This window comes from Aedes aegypti, chromosome 2 (genome assembly GCF_002204515.2).
Source record: "Aedes aegypti strain LVP_AGWG chromosome 2, AaegL5.0 Primary Assembly, whole genome shotgun sequence".
Lineage (NCBI taxonomy): Eukaryota > Metazoa > Arthropoda > Insecta > Diptera > Culicidae > Aedes > Aedes aegypti.
The window spans coordinates 319,130,335-319,154,433 of record NC_035108.1 but is presented as its reverse complement, the minus strand read 5'-3'; the positions used below and the strand labels follow the sequence as shown (position 1 = coordinate 319,154,433).

Here is a 24,099-nt window from a genome sequence, read left to right as displayed (position 1 = left end):
CGTCTTTGCATAATGTGCATTTAGCTTTCTGGGACTACGCATGCCAAATGATGATCTTAAAAACTTCAAAAAACCCCATATCGTAATTTTTTGATATCTCCAAGAATACTTGACCAATTTGTATGATTTTTTCAAAGTAGCTTCTTATTAGCTATGAAAATATATGGAAATTTACCTATTTTAGTCTGAATCCATGTCGCTGCTATAGATCACATCCCTATTTTCAATGTTATGCGATAGAACTACACAAATTCCTCGTTTTACTATCAGAAACAAGATGATTTCCTTAAGGTGTTCATTTTACCACCCCTTCCCCAACCTGACATTATATAGCCCACATTTTATTTTTTTTGATAAATTGATCAAAAACAATATGGCCACCAAACACATTTTCTATGGAGAATGTCGGTCCCCCAAGGAGCATCGGTTTATCATCAAAACCAGATCATCAATGATTATTTTCGATACGGATTCTTAAACTTTAAGAGTTTTTTGAAAACCTGTGAAAAAATGGTGTAAAAATATTGAAAAACAAAAAAGTTATAACGATTTGAATATTTAATTTGCGATAAAAAATGAAGCTGCCGGTAGAGGGGTTTATCGTTGGAGTTTTTGATCATTAGAAGCAAAAGAATGTCTATTTTGAAAATTGAGGATCAATGAGGTTCATATTAATTTAAAAAAAGCTGTGTTATAAGAAATGAACGATCCAATTCACAAAATCGATGATGTTGACGCGTCTTTAGTGTGCTTCGTGCGATAATTACAACTTCCCGCAGCAAAATGCAAAAAGGTCAAGTTGGTTCGAATGAATTTCATTTTTTTGTTCTCGATTATCACAAAGCGATTGAGTATCACCAGGTTAAAAGGAAACTGACAATAATGCGGCAAGCGCTTTGCCAATCTTTGTTGCGTTGTCAAGGTGAGGATAAAAACAAATAAAATCAACGCATATTCTACTCAGCGAGTGTCAATATAGGTGAGGGTAGATTGAGTATCCCTGGTGCTCACAACCGTTTATCCCTACTTTTGCAGATTGGGATACAATCAAAAGAGAAATTGTCATGACAATCACAGGAGACGACATTGTTGCAACCTTTTGAACTCGTGATTTAAGCACATGTTTTATGGATGCTGTTTCATAATACAATGGCAATGTTTACCAACACGGAAAAAGTTCCCAAAAATTGCAAAGCAAAGCCTAGAAAATTGCTGGGCATGAGGTGAGCGATCGTTGTCATATTCTGTTCAAGTGGTGATCAACTGTTGTTGCGAAAATTGAATTGTGTTGGCTGACAATTGATTCACTGTTAAAAACCTAATTATTTTTTATTCTACTCAAACTGTGTTTCCTATCTTTTATCAGCTCAGAAATATATAGACTATGTTGATGCTGCTTATACAGTGTGGTCAACCATATTTTTTAATATTTGAAACATCTAGTAGGCCCCAGACATTCTTCTCGGATTGTGTACTAATTATGGTAACGCCCTTTTGTTATGTATAGTTACATAAGAAAAACTTCAAAAATGTGTGTAACATCATGAAACAAGACTGCATCCGATTCTTCCCACCACTTCGTCGATCATCCCACCACCGGGATCCAAAAGAAATCGAGTGTGAAAATTATCGATAAGCATAAATTAACCACGGCTCCTCAGGCACATGATTCACGACTGGCAAAAGGTCATCTAAAGTTTAACAAATTCATCGACGTGGAAATTATTGCAAACATTTCTCACCTTCCCCAGCGGAGCTGGAACCGAACAGCGCTCTTGTACAGCCGGTATCAGCCCAACTAGATCCAACATTACACGACCAAACCAGACCTGAACGAGCAGTGCCAGTCAGTGTCTTTCCTTCACCATGGTTTCGGTGTAACCCCTAGCCTCAAGTGAAGATGAACACCAGGCCGTGGATCATCCCAGGAAATTGGTCTCCTCACAGTAAGGATGGGCAAATGTGTCGTACGTGTATCATAAGGATGGAGACACAGGTGGAGGCAACGAAGCAAGAACCGTTTGCTTCGTAGGGTACATGGCAGTAGCCAGAGGGGAGCAATGTTTGAAATTTTCTAAAATTGACTTCAGCATTTAAACTTATTTGAAATTGCGTCATAAGTTTCTTGGAGTCCAACTCAAAAATCTGCTGCCATATATCTCTCAAAGATATCCTTGCGAATTCGCAACGGCTCTCGCAAGGAATCTGCCAAAAATTATTGTTGTAATTCACCAAAATTATACCAAAGATCTTGCCTGTCAAATGACGAACAGCACCAATTTTCTACCGTTCCATACGATTTCGGTCTACTTTGTATATAAATCGGAAAATGGACACAGATTTGTTGTAATTGGATGGATTTGCCGAGAAATTTTTAAAGGATTTTCTTTGAGTACCCTCAAAAAAATCTTGATTTTTTTCCAGCACTGAAGTATTTAAGTATTTTCGCCTTTCCTTGCGCCTGAAATATAGGCAGTCCTCTAACAAAAGCAAGCCTTACAACACTGCATTACCCCCAATACTCATATTGACAATTCGAGTGACAATTGGAAGTTCGGTTTTCAAAACTTCGGCGCAGTTCGGCGTCGGCATTCTAATTTAGTGCTTCGCCGACGCATAAGGAATGCTTTTGTCGGCGTAGCACTTTGTTAGAATGCCAACGCCGACCTTCGGCGAACTTTTGTTGGTTATATTTCATTTCTCTGATGAACTTCGGTCTAAAGTTAATCTGAATGCACAATACATTCCCGCATGAACTGCCGTTGATGCAGAGGTATATTCGGTCTACATTGGGCCAGTTCAAAATACAACACATTTTCCTTCTCCGTCCCATCATTGATCTGCATTTTGATGTAGCAGGCGCCTTTACTGCTTAAAATTACAAAATCATCAGAACTTATGCACTAAAGGAGTCTGTTAGTCCCAAGCAGTCATCTGGTTGGTTCCTTGTGTTAGTGCAGCTGATCTAACAAAACCATAGTAGCAACCACGGGTGGCCAATCAAGCTCAAGCTCTGTTCTGAAATTTCTGGTGAAAGTTTTAGTGAAATTTTTAAAAGAATGCTTTGTATAACACTTAAAAAAAAAACTAGAAGAAATTCTTGAAGTATTTTCTTTTGAATGATTTTCCTTTATTCGTGGAAGAGCTCTGAAGTCATCTCTGATAGAAACCCTGGCTACTCCAATGAAGTAAACCATCCGTTGAGGCTTGGCATTTGAAATCGAATGAGCGACGACGAAGACGAGGAAAACGACCGACCCAGAGAGATGTTCACGTCGATAAATTTCCCTATATAACAATGAAATTACAAGCGAATCAATGCACCGACTGACTCGGGTGAGGAGTTGAACCGAAAATACAAATGAATTTTACACATGCAGTGAGAGTGGAGCAACACATCGTAGCTGGGTTTGCCTTTTCAGAGCTGAGGGTGATGACGGGAACGTGCAAAGTGAACGTTTATCACATACCTATGGCACTCGGGATCAGAGGAAGGATAGTACATTACATTGCCGGTCGTTGCGTTGGTTGATTCAGGAGAATGGTTCCTTTGACTAGGTGGTGATACGAATGTGTGAGTTAGACGAAGCCCAAAACGGACCGGAAGATTTATTGCTAAAGGAAATTAATTCTGAACTAAATTTGATTGTTCAAAGGAGTTAACTAGGGGGAATCAGTGTACCATGTGGTATGAAGCGAAAGCATTTAAGTTAATGATAATAAGCAATTCATGGTCCACATGAACAGATAACTTAAAATATTTCTTGAAGCACCGAATCGAGCATAAGCATAGATGACTGCCCAAACCGTAGCTACTAGTTTGCGAATGACCAGAATAATCGAAGTTGATCAAGGAACAATATTTGTGAATATCGACTGTATAGTTCAATCTCAATTTTCTGGCAAACTATACTGACAAGACAAATTACCTTTTTTTAGTTTTCTTTTTCGACAGTTGAAAATAAGGATACCTCTCACGTAGATCACTTTGGGAAACAATGTAGTTTCGAAAAACAATGTGTTAACTGTGGAAAACAAACATATACAAATCTTCATTATTTTTTTTCGTTTCCGATATTTTTGCATTTCAAACAAGTTATCAAAAAATTTTCCCTTTTTTCTAAATCTGTGTCGATATTTATCATTACTGGTTTTGTAGATATTCCGATTTTTCCGGGGGATCGACAGTCCCTGTATAAAATTTCTTTGGACGCGTCGGTCCTCCAAGGAATTTTGGAAAATCTCTGGATCCGGATTATCAATAATCAAAATCGACGAAGATTCTGAAAGTAGAAAAGTACTTTGAAAAAAAAAATTGAATAAATTGTACAAAAATAATCGTTTTTTTTATATTATCAAAAAACGATTCAAATATTTTGTTGGTTTAAAAAAATTATGCTGCTTGTAGAATGGTTAAACGAATAAATTGACCTTTTTTGTTCCTTTCAACTTTTTGTCATTCGACGTTTTTGCTTTCGACATTTTGGCATTCGACGTTTTGTCACCCAACCTTGGTTTTTTACGAGACTGGCCAAATTAGGAGTGCCCTGGCCAAATTGGCTGAATGAGAGTTAAAACTATAAGGAAAATAAATTATTGTTCTTATTTTTTAACCGATTCGGACGAATTAATGAATATAGCTCTATCATGTGAATGTGGTGTTTGTTTGTCACGAAATGGCTTGAGAAGGGATGAATGGATTGACGTAAGTTTTTTACTATTGCTTTCGACAAGAGATGCAACGTGATAGTTTGAGTTTCAGAAATCTCCGGAATAATTAGAAAAACGGGAGAAAACAAATGATTTATTTTGTATGGCAGATTACTTGGCGTTTTACAGCAGCCTAGGGTAACGGTCGTATTTTGGACCCCTAAGGAAGTGATTTTAGTTTTTTGTCCCAATTAATTAATTGCACAGCTTAACCAAGTCAAAGAACATGCCAATATGTAAAGAAAAACTTCCTCTACGAGATAAAAATGCCCATACGGTCATATAGGATCCAAAAAACGTAGAAAATAATTGAATTGTGAAGCACTGTTTTTCATTATTTTGGACACACCAATACATTTTGGACCCTTAAAGTATATATTTTGGACCCCCGGCATTTTTATCGTTTGGCAAAAAAAGTCCACGACACTGTTTGTATAACACGCTTACATATAGTCTAAACAATCGATTGAAAATGGAAAACCGAATAAATTCTACGCTTTAGGTTCGGAAATTTGAAAAGAGTTTTTGTTTACATTTGAAAAATTTCTGACGGCTTCAATTTCTGTGTGTAAGGTGTTGTAACGGTTGCAGGGATAAACCGATTAAATTAAATTGATTTCAGATAAAAAAAAACACATTTTTTATGTACAAACGGTTGATGCAAGTGCGGAATAGTCCTATCTTTCCAAATGGCATGTGAATTGAGTTGGTATTTAGATATAAACTGGGAAATTTGCAGGAAAATGGCCCAGGTGCTCCAAAATATATTGGTTACCCTACATGATGGCAAGGCAAAGCTTGTCGGGACCACTTGACCTAAAATATATAATGAACAAATATAAAACATTGGTTTTAATTATTTTTGAGCAGATAAATTTCCGCAATAGGCTGAATAGCTTGAGGTTACATTGTTAGCGATCCAGAATCTTGTAAAATTACAAGGCAAATTTACACAAACAAGTGTCTTGTAAAAATAAGATCACACCCAGTTTTGTGGCACTTATCTCGCTTGAATCGATACATCGGATATAAATGACGAAATATCACATGCTTGTTTCGAAGTGCAATACAGCAAGATAATAGTATCAAGCAAGAAACATCATTGTTCAAAACTGAAATACAAGGTTGTTGTGCCACTTTTAAACACTACTAATATAAAGTTAAACAACTTGGTAACTAGAGGTCACAAGTAAGGGGACTACAAAAAAAAAGTTATGATTTCGGATAACCCGCAAATAGTTATTTAAGCAGCAGTTGCAAAATGACAATTTTTTTGGCACGAGTCATACGTTAAATAAATACGACGAGTGCTGAAAAACATAATTTTTTGCAACGAGTTGTACACATTTCTTTTGCAACTAAGAAAAAAAACCATCGATGCTCAATTCCTTATTTGAGTTGTACGCCCAATGCTAAAATCAGTGTGTTTGGCCGATGAGCCAACAGATGGTAGTATGAAACCTCAAACAGTTGCACGGAGTACCTGTGCTCTTTCATCTCTCTGATTGAAATCCGGATTTTTTTACACCTTGTAGGAATTTAAGAATAAATACACGGAAAAACCTCTTGACAAGTTGCCAAAGACATTAGTAGAAGATTATCTGGATGACCGCCTGGAAGAATCTCAGGAAGCGTACTTGAAGTCATCTCAGGAGGAAATCTTTAAAAGTATTTCGGGAGAAATTTATGATGGGCATCCACGCCAAATTTCTGAATTCTTCGGAATTCTTTGACGAATTTTTAGAAAATGAATTCCTAGTATGAAGTTAAACGGGACCGATTGATCGGTCCAGAAGGCAAAAAAGCTTAACCAAAATAACTGATTTTTCGGGTCAACCCTGAGTAAAACTTCAGGATAAATTTACTTAGCTCAAATGAAGAGTTAGATCAAAAGTGTCTTCGACTAAATTATTCAATATAACATTTCCACAAATTTCATCAAACATAAAAGTTTGAGTCAAAATTTAAACTTAAATAAGAACTCATATTCCTACTCAACTTTTTTCTTGAATATACAAAACTCAACTACAAATAACTTCTCTGACGACATCGAACGTCTAAAATCGACAAGAACAGAGAAAGCACTATTTTCCTGCTAAAATGTTGATTCGGACCATTGTGGCAGTGGCTAATCAATGCTCTGATCAAGAAACTGCAATTCTGCTAATTCCTGCAAGAATCATCTGGTGGAAGTCCTAGTGGAAACTCTGATGAAATTCTGGATCTCTGGTAGAAATGTTGGAGAAATATTTTTTTTTAGATTCAAAACATCATAATTGATTGAGATCCTGGTGGAGTTCCTGGATGAATTCTACCTCTGGTAAAATCCCTGGTGGCTTTCTTGAAGGAACCACTCGAAAATTCTTCCTTGACATATTCTCTATAGAAATGGAGAAAATTCTTGAAGGTAAAAGATGGTAAATATTCAAAAGATGAGATAAAAGTGAACGCCTTTTCCATCTGCAATTTTGAGAATTAAGCCTTGCTTGATACCAATTAGGGTAACGGTCGTATTTTGGACCCCCTAAGGAAGTGATTTAAGTTTTTTGTTCAAATTAATTAATTGCACAGCGTAACCAAGACAAAGAACATGCCAAAATGTAGAGAAAAACTTCCTCCACGAGATACCCATACGATCAAGTAGGATCCATAAAACGTCGAAAATAATTGAATTTTGATGCACTGTTTTCCATTATTTTGGACACACCAAAACATGTTGGACCCTCAAAGTATATATTTTGGACACCCGCCCAAATAAAAAAAATTTGTTTGCATTTGAAAAATTTCTGACGGCTTCAATTTCTGTGTGTAACGTGATGTAACGGTTGCATGGATGAACCGATTAAATTAAGGCCCAAGTAAAAATGGGGCAAATGTCAAAAGTGAAATAGCAGTTTTCGTCATTAAAATCGACAAATCGAAAAAATAAGAACACACAACTGTTTAATTTGCAAAATAAAAAGGCTGTGTGTTTCTGTTTTTCCGATTTGTTCATTTCAAGGGTGAAAACTGCGTTTTCATTTTGACAAATGATCAATTTTTACTTGCGCCTCACATTATTTTTAAATAAAATAAACATATTTCTTATGTACAAACGGTTGATTCAAGTGCGGAATAGTATTATCTGTCCAAATGACATGCGAATTGAGTTGGTCTTTCGATTTAAACTGCAGAATATGCAGGAAAATGACCTAGGGGGTCCAAAATATATACTGCCGTGAATCGCAAGTCAGTCCCATTTGTAAAAAGTAGGCATTGAGAAAATGGGCTGTGAAGTTTCCAAACTCGCTTTTCATACATATATTCAAAAAATTCCAGAGTATTGGAACATGTTCATATCCTGATGAAACTTTCACAATTTGCTTTACACTACAATATCTTTCCGAGAAAAATATAAAGATGAAAAAACACGGTTTATTTTTGTGTTACATGGCGCGGAAATCTGTAGTGGGACTGACATGCGGTTACTTTTCATTATAGGACAAATTGACTTGCTGTTTTTTACTACTTTTTTCGAACACTTCTTATTATCTCATTAGTGTAGTTGAAAGAGCACTGGAAGATATGTTGAGAACTGAGCTTAACTCAATTTTGACGAAAATGCAGATGGGACTGACATGCGATTCACGGCAAAATATATTGGTTACCCTATTCTTCGCAACCGAAATTGCTGATTTAAATTAGGTATTTAGCTATTCTTCATTTTATTTGAGTAGTGTTAGCGGCTTCATGAAGAATTTGACCATGTTATAGGCAATTCTTTAATTTATTTTTAGATTCAAATGGGTAATCTTACATCGGGACAGACATATTCATTTTGTTTACTCGAACTGTTATGCCAGCCCTCAAAAACGTTTAATTGTTTATGATGGAAATAATCAACATTACTTCAAATAAATTGAAAATTAGATGTTTTGCTATGTTACAGTGAACTAGCGATATTTGTTTTTTATTTGTTTCGTAGGATCAGTGTTGTCAGCTTCAACAACAGTTGTGTTTCACTGTTCTGAACACAAAAGATAACATTAATCATTTACTTCAATTCTGCTCAAGATTCGACTTAGTAGACCAGTGGTCCTCAGCCTAACGGATCAGGCGGGCCATTCGAATGCATAAAAAAAATTACACGGTTCACAAAATATGTGAGAATCAATTTAATTTTCGAAATGAATGACTCTATAGCTAGAACCTTTCTTATACATAAGAAGACATTGAAAATATTTTTAATTTGATACCAAAATGAGATTTTTGGGAATGTCAAAACACTCTTCTAGAGAAAATAATGGTTAGAAACATCTCTGAAGCATGTATAATTCCTTGAACTCTTGATGCTATCAAACAAGTCAACACATAAACAATGAAACGCCTCTAAGGAAATTAAAATCTTTGTAGACTTTTCTAAAGTCATTTTAAAATGATACTTAAATAAAACTCTGTTTAATAAATTGACTGTTTATTTTGTAATTTGTGGATATTTTGAAGCACAAAAGCTAACCTACACTTCTAACCAAGTCTAAACCCATCCAGCAATATTTTGCTAAAAATTGCCAAGCTATTGGGGCCAGCAAACCAAGATACTGAAAATCGGTAGCAAATGGCTAAAATTTAGCAATTCAATGCTAAGATACAGCAAAATTTTGCTAAATCCAGCAAAAAAAAAGTTGTTTGAATTTCCGTTCATATTTTAGATAACTTATAAGTTTGAAAAAGCAGAGAGTATGAAACCGATTCTGATATGTGTATTAGACTATGTCTTGATGTCTTGATTATGACTCAAAGTTTTTCGATTGACCAACATGGAGAAACGCAGACAAATTGGGTAAATTTCTGATGATCGTTTGCATAAAACGAACAAAATATAAACTTTTATCATAAATTTACAACATGGTATTACCATTCACAATCCTTTCGCGGGCCGCAGTTTGGTGACCACTGTAGTTGACTATCAGTTGAAATGTTTAGATTTCTTCATTTTGATCTGTAGCAAGCTTTAAAATTATGTTGTATCCTTTACTAAAAATTTGATAATACTGAAAATTTATTTCTTATCTGCTAAACTTTCGATTTTGCCACCATACTATGAATTTCTGAATTTGATCTTCTATTCTCTTCAAGCAGAGTTGCTAGGTGAGGCAAACTTTTCTCATGATTCTTTGCGTAGACTTAAATTTCTGCGAAAAAAGGTACCAGTATGACCCAACCTCACGAATCCTAAACTCTTCCATTCCAATCACTAAGCTTTCCCCAATAATCCCATCACACGCATGGGAATTGAATCACATGGTCAACTGATTATGCTAAATCCACATAAAACACTAAAACATCGGTTCTCCGTGACCGTCCAACCGTACCGGACCGATTGGAATTCCATTTCCACTTAACATCTCCCGGGCGCTGCTGGAGCTTGTGGTACCCACAATAAAATCCTGCACTTAAAACTTTGCCGTTTTATCCCCTTTTCCACACCACGCAATCAACCAAAGCGACGACGACGACTTGCCTGAGCCCAAACTGTCAAAGTGATTTTTTCCCTCTTTGGTTATCGATTTTAGCTTACCGTAAACGATTAGTTCGATCGGTTCCGATGTCCGTTTGCCGGCGATGTTCTCCGCGACACATGTGTAGTTTCCGATGTCCTGAAGAGCGGTCCCATAAGACGAGCACGAAAAAAGGCACCATTCCAGCAGTTCCGACCGTTCGACGAAGCCAGGACGTTCCGAAAGCAGAAGTTTGTCCACGCGGCCGTTTTCAGTCACCGATGTGGTCAACGAGTGAAAGGGTTCGGGTTTGTACGGCAGGACGTTCCCCGATGGGAGAGATTTGCAGGCCGGAAAGTTGTTGTTTTAGGATGCCATAAAATCGGTCCACAGTCCAAACCGCGTGACGTCCGAAACGGGGCAGCATCGCAATGTTGTTGTCCATGGCGTAGAGATGGGCACGAAATGGGTGAAATTGAAATAATAAAATAAAGTTTTATTATTGTTTCGGTCAAAGGTTCCTCGGAAAAGGAGGGGGAGTAAAGGATCTTTTTGGGAAAATTTAGATTTTTAGACTGGTTCAAATGATTTTACGTACATGTGGAAGATAAGAAATAAGATTAAGAATGTATTATGCCACGTAGAATTCATCTTGTACTTTTCTTTCATTTACCGTTTTGATTCATACATTTAAGGTCACAGTGAAATTAAAAGTTGAGTTATAATCATTCTGTATGATTCCTCCGTGTTATTGAGCCTTCAAATGGTGTGTGAAGATTTTGAATCCACTGCATGAATTACTTTAAATAAATAGAACTGTGTGGCCTTTTCATAATTCTTACTTGGAAGCTTCCTTACTTTTGCCTTGGTGGCCCAGAGGTACAGAATGACCTTAGGAGTTGAGCCCTGTACTCAGATTTTATGGACAGTTTTCTTTCAAAATAACGGTCTGTCGGGGCACCGTGAATACGTGATATTTACTTGAATGACATAAAAGATAAAAGATCTGAAGGTTATATCAACGTTTGGTTCCTGGAATTTCTTAAAAAAAAGCAAAATTTGATGTTTGTAGATTTAATGAATAGCCACAACTATTCGTTAGATCTACAAAAACTGATCATATTCAGTTAATACATACGAGAATTAATACAACTTCCATATCAAAATTTGCTGTTCTTAAGGTTTTTATACATGCTCGGGTGAGCATTTGTCGTAAATATTTTACTGCGCCTTCTTCTATTTTCTTATGAAACTGATGTATGCAAAAGTTAATCTTGCATCTCTTTGCAAAGTGGACCACACTCATCTTCTGAAATCATAAAAAAACTACAGCTTTCATGTATTTGGTGATGTTATTTCATCTTATAAACATCCATGTTTAATTAAGAAATCACTGATGTATGCTTAAACTGTTCATACAATTGTACAAACTCTCATTCTGGTGTTTTTCAGAAAAAAATATCTAAAATGATTCTGGTGAGCATCACATTGACAAGTTTAGTGTGCGATCATTGAAAATGTGGCTGTGATTTGATTTTGGTTTTCTTTATTATACAGGCTTGCTGTCTTATACTGGTTGACAACGAGATTTTTGTGAATACCTATTCCACGGTGCTCCCCTGACCGTTATTTTCAGAAAAAAAAATCTCCATCAAATCTGTGCTCAGCAGTCGTTTTCTATAGTTAAGGTGCATGTCTGGGCAAAATTTAAAAAAATCGTAGGGCCTGTTTTGGAGTTACGCCCTTTTGATTGTATTAGTCCACAATTTAAAAGGAAATCTGAGATATTTAAACGGATTTTTATTGGCCGTGATTATCAGAACAAATAAACCATCCAAAATTGGTTCAAAGTAGGTGTTTTTAGTTATTTGCGACCTCTGGGCGCAGTTTTTAATGAGATGATCGACGAAATTTGAAGCTACGCCCTTTTTTGAAGTGTAACAATTAAAATCACTAATTTTAAATGAATTAATTAAGCATTCTGGTAGCGTTAAGCCTGTTCAAATATTTTCAATCACACAATGCACTTACATGCCGTCAAAGTATTTCAAAATTGACTGATTTTTCATAGACTCAAGCGATATAAGGCATTACGGAGCCAATTTTGTAATGTTATTATTTGTCATAAAATATTTGTATAACCTAATCAGCTGCTCTTGGCTGTTCTGGCTAACTTTGTACTGCCCCAGAACTTAAACTCCTATTGCTGAGTTTAGTAGCATACATTACAACATTTAGGACAATATCACTTGTGGTACTCACAGAGCTCAATTTTACAATCTATAATTTTACCTGTGACTTTCCCGGTCTTTCCGATCTCACAGAGAGCCTGGATAAATACAATAGTGAAAAAATTGTATAATTCAATCAACCCATTCTCAAGCCAACTTGTGAATAGTAGCCTCAATACTTGAAATAAGTTCAAGAAAAGTAATAAATATACGGTATTGTTTGGATTCTTTGATTTTATAATCGTTATACTTGCAGAGCTCAATTTTACATGTCTTCCTTAAAAATTGAAACTCAAATCAAATCTCTCTTGAAAAGATTCTACCACATAACCCCGAAATTATTATAATGTCATTAACCCGAGAGTCATCACCCCCAATGATATTGTCCCGAATTTAAAATTACATGGAATGACATTGCCTGGTGATATTGGTATTCGAATTAATGCCATTCTAGGAACTAAAACATGAGGTTGGTTTTCATGTTCATGGTATTCGGGGTACTGGGATTCAGAGGGGTATAACTTTAAAAAGACTTAACTACCAATTTTTGTTACCAGAAAACCTTAAATTGTTATGTGCCCATGTTGAACCTGCTAATCTATGTACTATAACAGATTTTGAATCCTCTACATACTGATGATTTATCTGTAAATTTCATAATTTTTTTTATCGCAAACTGTGCCTGTGAAGTAAGGACTCACCCGCTGCTATAACCAGTGAAGACAAACCAAAATAAATCATACTTTGCTAAACAAACTTTTCATATGAGACAAAGACAAATATTGAAAATTAAGCAAGTGCTACGATTTGATATTCCAATAAACGAAATAATAACGGATGTTCTAAACATTGCATAATTTTCTTCCATTTTGTATCGCTATTTCCCATATCATTAATTTGATTCTGATATCCACAACCGAAAACTCAAATCCGAAAGTATTCTTGACATCTATTTGCGCTTCGATATACAACATGGATTGCATGTTCCATAATCTGAATCGTGCCTTCTTTGCTTCACCTAACTATCCAGAAGATTGTTGTATAAGAACAAATTTGGTTACATGATGAAATTGGCTCCGTAATGCCTTATATCATTTGAGCTTATGAAAAATCAGTAAATTGTGACATACTTTTGCGGCATGTAAAATCAATGTGTCATTGAAAACATTTGAACGTGCATGAAGGTATTACAGTGAAACCTCCATGTGTCGATATTGAAGGGACCATCGACTCATGGAAATATCGAGTCATGGAACAGCAATCCTTCGGAAAGCTGTTTCTAGGGACCATCATAGTGACCATGAAATTTTGTTTTTGGTATGGTTCCATGAGTCGATATCGAGTCATGGAACATCAACCCATGGAGGTATCACTGTTAATGCCTAATTTATATATTAAAATTAGTGTCGTCAATGGTTACACCTACAAAAGGGCGTAACTCCAAATTTTGTTGACGTTCTCAATCAAAACTCCACCTAGAAGTTATAAATAACTAAAAACACCAAATTTGAACCTAATTTTGATGGTATATTTCTTATAATCATGGCCAATAAAAATCCTTTCAAATATCTCAGATTTCCTTTGAAATTGAGGACTAATACAATCAAAAGGGCGTAACTTCAAAACGGGTCCTACGATGTTTTTAAAATTTAGCCCAGACATGCACCTCAACTATAGAAAACGACTGGAGAGCACAGATTTAATGGAGATTTTTTTCTGATAATAACGGTCAGGGGAGCACCGTGTATTCAATATAGTTCGGATAACAATTTTAGTGAGTGCTGATGAGAGCGAAAACTTTCAGTTGTTATTCATTTTGATCAGCTTTTTATAGCAATTATGCTACCTATCCAAGTAACGTAAACGTCATTATGAAATTGAAAAGATACCAACAAAAAACATGGAATAATTTCTGAAGTATTTCTGGAGGCTATCAACCATTAACATAAGATAAGATAAGAGGTTACACGTGAGAAATTATGCCATACTTTACCTTTTACTGAAGGAGATACTTAAAATTAATCAATTACATTTTAGATGACGGAAACATTTGAGAAAAAACCTCTTAAAATGCTTAAAATTATATTGCAGATTACATCAAATTTTAAAGATAACGATATCGAATGTTCACCAAAGTTAAAGGAAGTACCAGGTAACAATTTGAAGCTGCTCAATCGCTTTTATAGCTAATTCAATTCAGCCTTTGTTTGAACAAAAGCTGTTCATAACCTGCATTCACTGTTGTTCAGCTGTTAAACATCTAATTCTGGCGATTTTATTCAGCCTAAAGCTTAATTGAAGCTATATAGAAGGCTGAATAAAGGTCTAGCATGCGCTTATTCAGGCCTCTTTCAATAACCATAATTCTATTTTTAGAACAGATGGCAACCTTCGAAAGCTTAACGATCGCTTATTCATCCATTATTCAACAATTAACCAAAAAAAATTAAAAAGTATTTACAGGTTTATAGTTTCGGGTGTTATCAACGCAACTAACAATTTCAAACACATAGTGTAGAGAAGTGCTGGAATTTAAAGATGAAGATTAGTAAATATGTACCATTGAGATTTGAACTGGGATTCGCTGATTTATAACCACTTACCTTGACATCTGCTCCACATGAGACTGTGTGAACATCATCAACAGCAAGGGACTAACAAATTGACTTGTCTGAATAAGGGCTATTTTAAAGGCTGCATTGAGGCTGAAGAAGTGATAACAGCGCTAAGCAAAAACACTTGAGTTAGCTGTCAACGTGTGTTGTGATTTTTGTTTCAAAATAGAATCCTCGGTAATTTTTAATTTCTGCTATTCAATTGTTGTCAACGCAAGTTGGTAATAATTTCGATTTCGTACAGTTAATTAAAAATGTTACGAAGAAATCTGCGTCATCAAGTGTAGTGTTCTATCTTGTTGTTACACAAGGTCATCGATGCCGGATTCAGGATTTTTTTCGACAAATGATAGGCCCGTGTGCGTTTACAGCATGTCTGCTTCGCGATGTGAAAATTTTGTTGTACAATGAAACAGTTTTATAATAATTAATTTAGTGTTCGACCCAATGTAGGTATATATTTCGGTATGTATATTTTTATCAACATACAGGTGAACAATTTTTCGACAATGGCTGTTGATTTGATTAAAGCTTTAAATAACCTTTAATCAGGGGCCCAGATAGCCGTAGCGGTAAACGCGCAGCTATTCAGCATGACCAAGCTGAGGGTCGTGGGTTCGAATCCCACCGGTCGAGGATCTTTTCGTAAAGGAAATTTTCTCGACTTCCCAGGGCATAGAGTATCTTCGTACCTGCCACATGATATACACATGCAAAAATGGTCAATTGGCACAGAAAGCTCTCAGTTAATAACTGTGGAAGTGCTCATAAGAACACTAAGCTGAGAAGCAGGCTCTGTCCCAGTTGGGACGTAACGCCAGAAAGAAGAAGAAGAACCTTTAATCAATATCATTCAGGTTGGCTGAACAAAAGTTAAAACTGTTGATGAAAAATAGTTTGTTCAACTCAATATTCAGCTTTGAGTATACTGCTGAATAAGAGTGTTTAATAAGCTTTTCTTCAAATTATTGTTCAGCTGTCACGGTGTTCAGCCTTGTGCACCATTGATCAGCCAATATTCAGCAAATACTCTTGCTGTTCAGCTTTCATTGTTACTTGGGGTGTTTCACGCTATACAGTCGACCGAAGCACAAATATTTATGTGGCTCGCAACACTGTATAAGAAGAGAAAAGAAAAGATCAAAATCATAACACTTGAGCGGAATAGAAAAATAGAATACTTAGCAACATAGGAATGGTCTTCAACTGAAATCCAGTTTTTCATGAAGGGTTAAAAACTTTGGCGTAGCTTGCAACATTGCTCAAGCGAAATCGATGAAACTCAATGTACCAAACTTCTGCACATTATTTAAGTGGAATCTTGAGCAAAGTTTAAGTATGTATCATTTGTTACACATTGCGTTTGGAAAACCAAAACACAAACGAGCATGTAGCTTTTATTTTGCAAATATCTTTGGACACTGACGCCTGTGGTAAACTTATTCATTAGTCAAGGGTGATCATTGTTCGAGTCCTGCAATTCAATATTTTGCCCAAGACCACACTAGTGAGTATGATTTTACCACATTTCTAAGTGGTCAGGATCCTGAAATATTTGTAAAACAAAATGTGTGTCAGAATTCTGTATATAAATGACCACCGCACGTAAGCGTCTAATCTACTGAACAATTTTGCTGAACATCATGACGCTCTATTTTGATTACTTTTTAGCATATTGATCATTTATAAAAAACGATCGTTATCTGAATTTCGGTCGTAAAAAAATTGGCTTATAAGGAACGGTCGTTAAAAGAGGATGGAGTGCATTGATTCCTGATTTTTTCACATTCCGAACCAGTCTAAGCGGGACATCAGAGATAGGTACGTTGGAAAATCATCCACTGTCCAATGGCAGTCCGGACTCATCGGGACTCGGTTTGGATAGGTGATTGAACGCGTGTTATATTGAATATTAATAGGTTTTAACGGAGTTTACGGCACACAACCGTGATTCCCCGCGCTTGGGAGGATGGGAGGAGGTAAAAGGATTTTCGAACTGCTTTCGCTCGTTCGCGTTCGGTGTTCATGTTCGCGGATCCGCACCTGTAGTTTTACGGCACTTATCAGGATGTTTCCCTCGGAGCTGAACGTGAGCAGCGGGCTGGACCCGGTGAGGGTGAAATTGTTTTTCAACCACGTGATTTGAGGCTTCGGATAACCCTTCGGGGCAGTGCATTTAATTTCCAGCTTTGTGCCGGCCTCGGCGCGCAGTTTTGGTGCAGGGAGCACGAAGTTCTTTTTCAGATCTGCAAAAGAGAATAGAAAATGGAAAATGGTGAGCGGGATTTTATTTATTTAATTGGATGAAGAGATTGGAAATATTGTACGGTGTGATGATTCTTGGCTTTGGTAGAAAACTCAATTTGTAATAATTTCCTTATTTTACGTTAGATGCTGACATGAATTTTCAATTTGTGTTTCAACGTAACAAGCAGATTAGCTCTCGAATATCTGGGACAAGACTTGAATTCTTATAAAAAATCGATTTTGGAAACAATCTACTTATAAAAAATCATTGCAATTTACGGCATATGTACCCGACATATCACAGCTAGTAAATTGGCGTTAATTTAAGTTACAATTCACGTGATTTTCCATAACATTTAACTGAATATTTTTCTGATAACAAATGAATTCAGTAACGGACGCAATTTCACAAGAATGACGTGTTTATAAGTGAGAATACCATTAAATTTACGTCATTTAATTTTTTACATTTGGTTAGTATTTTGCTAATTTTGAAATTTACGTCATATGTAATATAAGTTTTTGTACATTACAGTATTAACGTGTTTGGAACATCAAGGTACTAACGGAAGTAAAGCCCTTTGTGTGAGGCAAGACTACACTGGGCCAGGTCTGCGGCTACAAATCAAATCCATGCTGTGGAGGTGTCTGGGTTCGATTCCCGGTCGGTCCAGAATTTTTTCGGAATGGAAATTTACTAGTTTTCCTTGGGCATAGATTATCATCGTACCTGCCACACGATGTACGAATGCGAAAATGGCAACTTTGGTAAAGAAAGCTATCAGTTAATAACTGTGGAAGTGCTCATAACAACACTAAGCTTAGAAGCAGGCTCTGTCTCCCCGTAACGCCAGAAAGAAGAAAAAGATGTGTAGCCTTACTATTCCCTTACTACCCCTTCCCTTGAAATCACCTCAAAAAGATTGTAATTTGGTTGACTAGTTTCAAAGAGCGAGTCCATTTCTATCCACTCAAGTCTTTTCCCGCGCTTTTGAGAGTAAGACTACTAGTGAATCTACAGAAATTTGTAATGCATCAATAGAATTCACAGCAAGAAAAAACTCACGAAAATCCATCTCTCGCTGCAAAGCGTGACCCAAATCCACGAAACACTGACTGGTAGTGTCATCCTTATGATTTATGATCGCACGAACTCCGACGATACATCACATCGATACGCTTTGCTAGCCGCCAGTCGTCTTGTTTCCATCAATTTGTCTAGCCTGGCGAAGGGAGTTTTGCTTTGCGACGAAAAAACGTGCTCATAATTTCTTGAACAGCGGCGACTGGAACACGAGCGTCGAATGCTAATGTGCTGCTTTGTAGACCACTGTAAAAATGGGCGTTCGATTCCAAGTCCTAGTTGCTGCCAGATACTTTGATATGCTGTAGTCTTTCGTCCGAACCTGATTCAGGCGGTCCGTTTGAGCTTGAAACATTGTTTTCAGAGTTGCCAATACTATCAGCGTTCCGCAAAACTGGACCTCAGGTGTGAAATACAGGTTGTTCAGAGGAATCGACCGGAAAAGTAATAATTGTAATCAATCAGCCTTTCGGCAAGCCGAGCGCACTCACTCCTATCGGTGAACAATGATCGCACCGATTAGTCCAGCCACGTTCAGCAAATATATCATTGCATCGTTTACTAGAGCGTTGTGGTACTTGCGGTATGGGAAGAGGGCTGATTCCAGTCATATCGGCTCCCTTCATCTACCTTCATGGACGTAGCCAGGTTTTCGAGAGCAACCTCAATAGTTCATACTCGAATTTCACCTAAAAACGATTGTTCTTCTTCTTCTTCTTCTTCTTGGCATTAACGTCCTCACTGGGAGAGAGCCTGCTTCTCAGCTTAATGTTCTTATGAGCACTTCCACAGTAATTAACTAAAAGCTTTCTCTGTCCAATAATCCAGTAATAGCGTTTCTATGGCACAGCGGAACGATTGTCTATCATATTGGTTTTTGCAGGTTCCAAAGAACACCACTTGCAGCGATAATATCAGCGTGATCTTATATTGCCATCGTTTATGGAACAAAATCTTAAAAAATATCTTGATGCTGGAAGATCTGCATCTAAAAAAACTGAGTGAGTAGCAGAGTCCAAAAGGAGATTTAAATACATCCCAATTTTGTACATATTATATGTAGCTCTCCTCTTCATAACAAATTCACCCTTTTTTCGAAATAGGCTGTTCTTCAGAGAATTGCAGTGTGGCTGTGTGAATCTCGACAAAATTAGAGGACAAATCCAAACGAAACTTGGTAAATAAAATTTATTTGCTGAAAATAACTTTTTTGTCCATGATTTCTCCATCTTGACCTACTGTGCAAAAGACTTCATTTTTTGTCTACTTTAACATATAAAAAAATAAAAAAAAAATCAAAAATACCATTTTTGAGAAAATTGACTTTTAAGCTTTATTTTCGATATATAAAAAATTACAACATGTTTTTTTACAGTGTATATTTTTTTTCCAGATAGTCCCAACAATAACCTAAAACTTTGCGGAAGACACCAAACTGATCGGACAAACCGTTTCTAAGTTATATTATAATGACCGAAAATTGAAAATTATATCATAATTTTGTATTAAAATCGCTGTATCTTTAAAACGGTAAAAGTTAGCCTGCTTTTTCCGTATACCTTTTTTGTTGTAAATTTTGCGTACTTACATAAAATCGAGTTTAAAACTATTTAAAAAGTTTATTATGACCATTTTCAAAAATTCACCTTTTTTCAAAAAATCATAACTTTTTTGTCCATGATTTCTCCATCTTGACCCACTGTGCAAAGACTTCATTTTTTGTCTACTTTAACATATAAAATTAAAAAAAAAATAAAAATACGATTTTTGAGAAAATGGATTTTTAGGCTTTATTTTCGATATATAAAAAATTACAACATTTTTTTTACAGTGTATAGTTTTTTTCCAGATAGTCCCAACAATAACCTAAAACATTGCAGAAGACACCAAACTGATCGGACAAATAGTTTCTGAGTTTTAATTTTTTGAAAATTGTTAAGGCTTTTTTTCTTAGGCCCTTTTCAAAAGTAACGCTAGGGTAAAAATGGCGAACCGATGATGCAAATAGGCATTTTTGGGTATAAAGAAAGCATATGCCAAATTTCAGCCAAATCAAAAAATACAAAAGTAAACCGACATTCGAATTCAAATGGAACCGCCCTAGACATATCTTAAAAAAATTATCTTGAAATTGTTAGTAGCAACGATTTTGGTCTTAGCAGCAATTTTGACCCCTGTGGATTTTATACTGTTTTTGAAGCAAAATGTGTATGAAAATGTGTGTTAAAACGTGCCCAAAATTGATTGTGGTTGCTTATATTGACCAACGTGATTTTCAATGTACATTTTATTTCTAATCAATTCCAACATATTTTTTATTCAACATATTTTAACAACAAAAAGAAACAAAATTTATATCCTTAAAAACTTTTTGACATCTAAGATTCTTGAAAAATTAACACCATGAATCTAAGAATTTCCCTTGGATCAATAAATCTCCCAAAAAAAAAATTTAGAGGAATTTTTAACGGTTTTCTTTTGGAAATCTACAAATGAACTTTAACACTTCACTTTTTGCAAAAAAAATAAAATACTAAAATCACTAAGGTGAGCAAATATCTTTAAACTCTAAAATGTGTTGCTTATCTTGACAGATAGGCCTATTTCGTCTGCGACTTACAGAAGTCTGTAACTTGTAACAAGATCGTTTTCAAGATCATTAAGCAAGTAGTCTTTCCACATTTTTGTTTATAGAGTGCACCAACAGTTTTTCCAACTTAGCCATTGATATTCTTCCTAAAGTTACTCTTAAAATTCCATCAACAAATCTTTCTGAAAATCTCTCAAAAAATCATCAAGGATTGCTTTAAAAATTCACAGCAAAAATTATCCAGGACTTCCTGCAAAAAAAATGATTCTTCCAAGCTACTCTAAGATTTCCTCCTTATATTGAAACATATTTTCATAGACAATGAAACAAGATTCAATTGGAAAATGTTTTTAGAAATTTTTCAGAGAAGTTTGCCACATAAACTATCTGCGTTTTTTCACGGAGAATTTTCCAAGTGTTTTAATTTATCTTAAAACCAATATGATATTTGATCCCCACATTCCTTTAAAATTCTCTCTCAAAAATAACTTTTTAAAATTTGTCTACAAATGCCTATTTAGGAAAATTTAAAAAATCACACATTCCAATAAAGTTTTTAGCGGAGCACGTTCAACTATTCTTTCATCAACTCTTTCGCGGCAATACTGAAAAATTTCCTGAGCGATTTGTTCAGGAATTTCTTCGGAGAATTATATTATTGTTTCCGTTCTTTTTGAGAATTATACTATTGTTTCCGTTTCTTCCTTATGTTTGGATTCTTCCGAAAAAATCATCAAACTCCTGTCCATGTATTTTCCAGATATTTTTTATTACTTTAAACAGCATTAGTGATTCACCTGGGGACTTTTAAAATAAATTGCTTACCTGATTTACTGAAGGATTTTTTAATTTATTCTTGAATTTTTCGAAAAAAAAACATCATCCAGAAATTTAATCAAGTATTCTTTGAAGTGCTCAAAAGTACTCCATTTTTTGTGATAATTCAGGGATTCTTCCATTAATAATTTCTAAGTATCTATGCATTTTCATATTTGGTACTTCAGGAATACATCAATATTTGTTATGTATTTCGTCACTAACTGCTCTATGAACCACTCCATATCAACATCCAATTTATATCAGATTTATAGAGTTTTGGAAGAACTACTAATATTCTTATAATTTCAGCTTTAGTTGTGTTTGGAAAAAAAAATCTAAATTTTATTTGGAAAAATCAAGAATTCATCTTTGATTTTCTGAAACTTTTTGGCGAAGATCCTGACGATGAACCTCACAGAAAAGCTAAGGTGGTTTTTCGTAGGTTTTACAACAAAATGTCTTGTTATTTTTGTTATTCGTCTTTTAAAATGGACAATGCTTCATGTTAAAACGGATGGAATTTCTACTGGAGGTATTTGTATCAAACATATTAGGAAAAGTTTTCCATGATCTCCAAAGTTTCGTGATACTATGGCGAGCTAAATGATGAAGAACTCATTGTTTCTTACTTGCAGAAATTCCAATCAAACTTTTTTGGAAGGACTATTTTAAACTATTGTAGTAGAACTGCAGACATTTGACGTGAAGACATTTGACGTGAAGTTGTTTAATAAAGCGTAACTTAAAGGAAGGTTAATACAAGAAAATGTAGAAGCAGGTAGGAACAAAATATGGATAACGGAACAACTAAAGATAATTTATGATTTAGAATCTTTTTTCTAGAAGTGAATGCCTGCAGGTTAATTGAAACTTCTCTTACTATAAAAAAAAAACATATTTCTCAAGAAGCTCCACTAGAATCTTCTTCTAAAATTGTCTTTTATACAGTAATTCCATTAAAAATCTAGTGGATCACCGAATTCCGTTAAAATTTGCTATTATGTCAATATCTTTAGCTTTCATTTCGTCCAAGAAAATTGAAAATCGGTCAAGCGGTTCAAAAGTTATAATTTAAAATAAAAAATTGTAAAATTGCGATTTTTCTGGTCACTATATTTCGGGAATGGTCACCCTAATCAAAAAGTTCAAAAACACATGTATTCTTTTTCCAGATAAGGAACAAAATAGCAAATTTTCACGGAATTCGGCGATCCGCTAGATCGGGTTTTCAAGGAATGGCTGTATGAAGCTCCTAGATTTCTGCCAGAAAGCCTCTTGGAGCTCTGTTTTGGAATTGCATATAAATTCAATTGAAAAATAAGGATTTTTGACAGAATTGATTCAACTATTTCCAAAGGAATATTTTAAGGAAGATCTTTACAATTTTTTTATGAATTCCCAATCATGTCGCTAAATGTGTCTCCACAGATTGTTTTGTTTACTAGGGTTCTCTCTAGAATTCAAACTTCTTGTGTATAACAATTCTTATCTACAAATTTCCTGATAATTTTGTTGTTTAAAAGTTATATTTTTTATGGTTCACAAAAGTATTGTAGAGAAACAAAGAATTTTGTAAGAAGATTGCAAGCATATTGAAAAAAAAATGATTTTATCTAAATTTAATCGTGCATTTTCAACTAAAATACTTCTAAATTTAATGTTTAGGTCCTCCTTCATCTGCTTGGTGGATAAGATCACAAAAAGTTTGATAAATCATCATACTTTAGATTTCATGTGAGCATCAATGAAACCAGTGCCTTCAACAACTTTGGCGACTTGTAGCTTAAAATTGTGACGTGACGTGGAACATTTCTGAAAACCAAATCATGATTATGAGGGGGCGTGAATGATTCTGGGAAGGAAGGGAGGGCGCCACCTGCTAGCCCCTCCCCCTCTACGGCAATGGTGAAATTTATGGATGTACCGCCGTACGGGGTGACATTGGGCCTAGGGGGTGACTTTGACCGCCCTTTTCGGTGCATCCCATGGCTAGTACGGGAGTCAACAAACTAATCCATGGCCATACAGTGGCTATTTATAACGTATTCTTGAAGCTTGCCACATTGTTTTCATTATTATAGTTTTTGTTTGCTGTAAGGGTATGCGAAATACCGAATGATTCCGTCAAATACGCTTCGAAACGAAATTCCGCGGAATTCCACGGAACTCGCACAGGCGAAATTTGTATTTTGCTATTTCGTTTCGTTTCGCCAAATTGTTAAAATATTTCCACGGAAAATTGAAAACAAACGGAATAAAACGGAATTTCACGAAATTCGAGTTCAATTTCGAACAAAAAAAGCAAAGCGTTCGCTTCTACTCCTAG

General features: G+C 35.5%; 1 protein-coding gene across 1 annotated transcript in view; it reads right to left on the bottom strand.

The window, feature by feature from the left end:
• LOC5568887 (netrin receptor unc-5) overlaps positions 1-24,099 on the bottom strand; it is a 472,574-nt gene that overhangs the window by 209,157 nt on the left and 239,318 nt on the right. Inside the window, exons 5-6 of the mRNA XM_021845790.1 lie at positions 17,077-17,279; positions 10,268-10,346 (exon numbers count right to left, since the gene is read on the bottom strand). Of these exons, the coding sequence (XP_021701482.1) occupies positions 10,268-10,346; positions 17,077-17,279 (282 nt within the window). The remainder of the gene's footprint in view (positions 1-10,267; positions 10,347-17,076; positions 17,280-24,099) is intronic.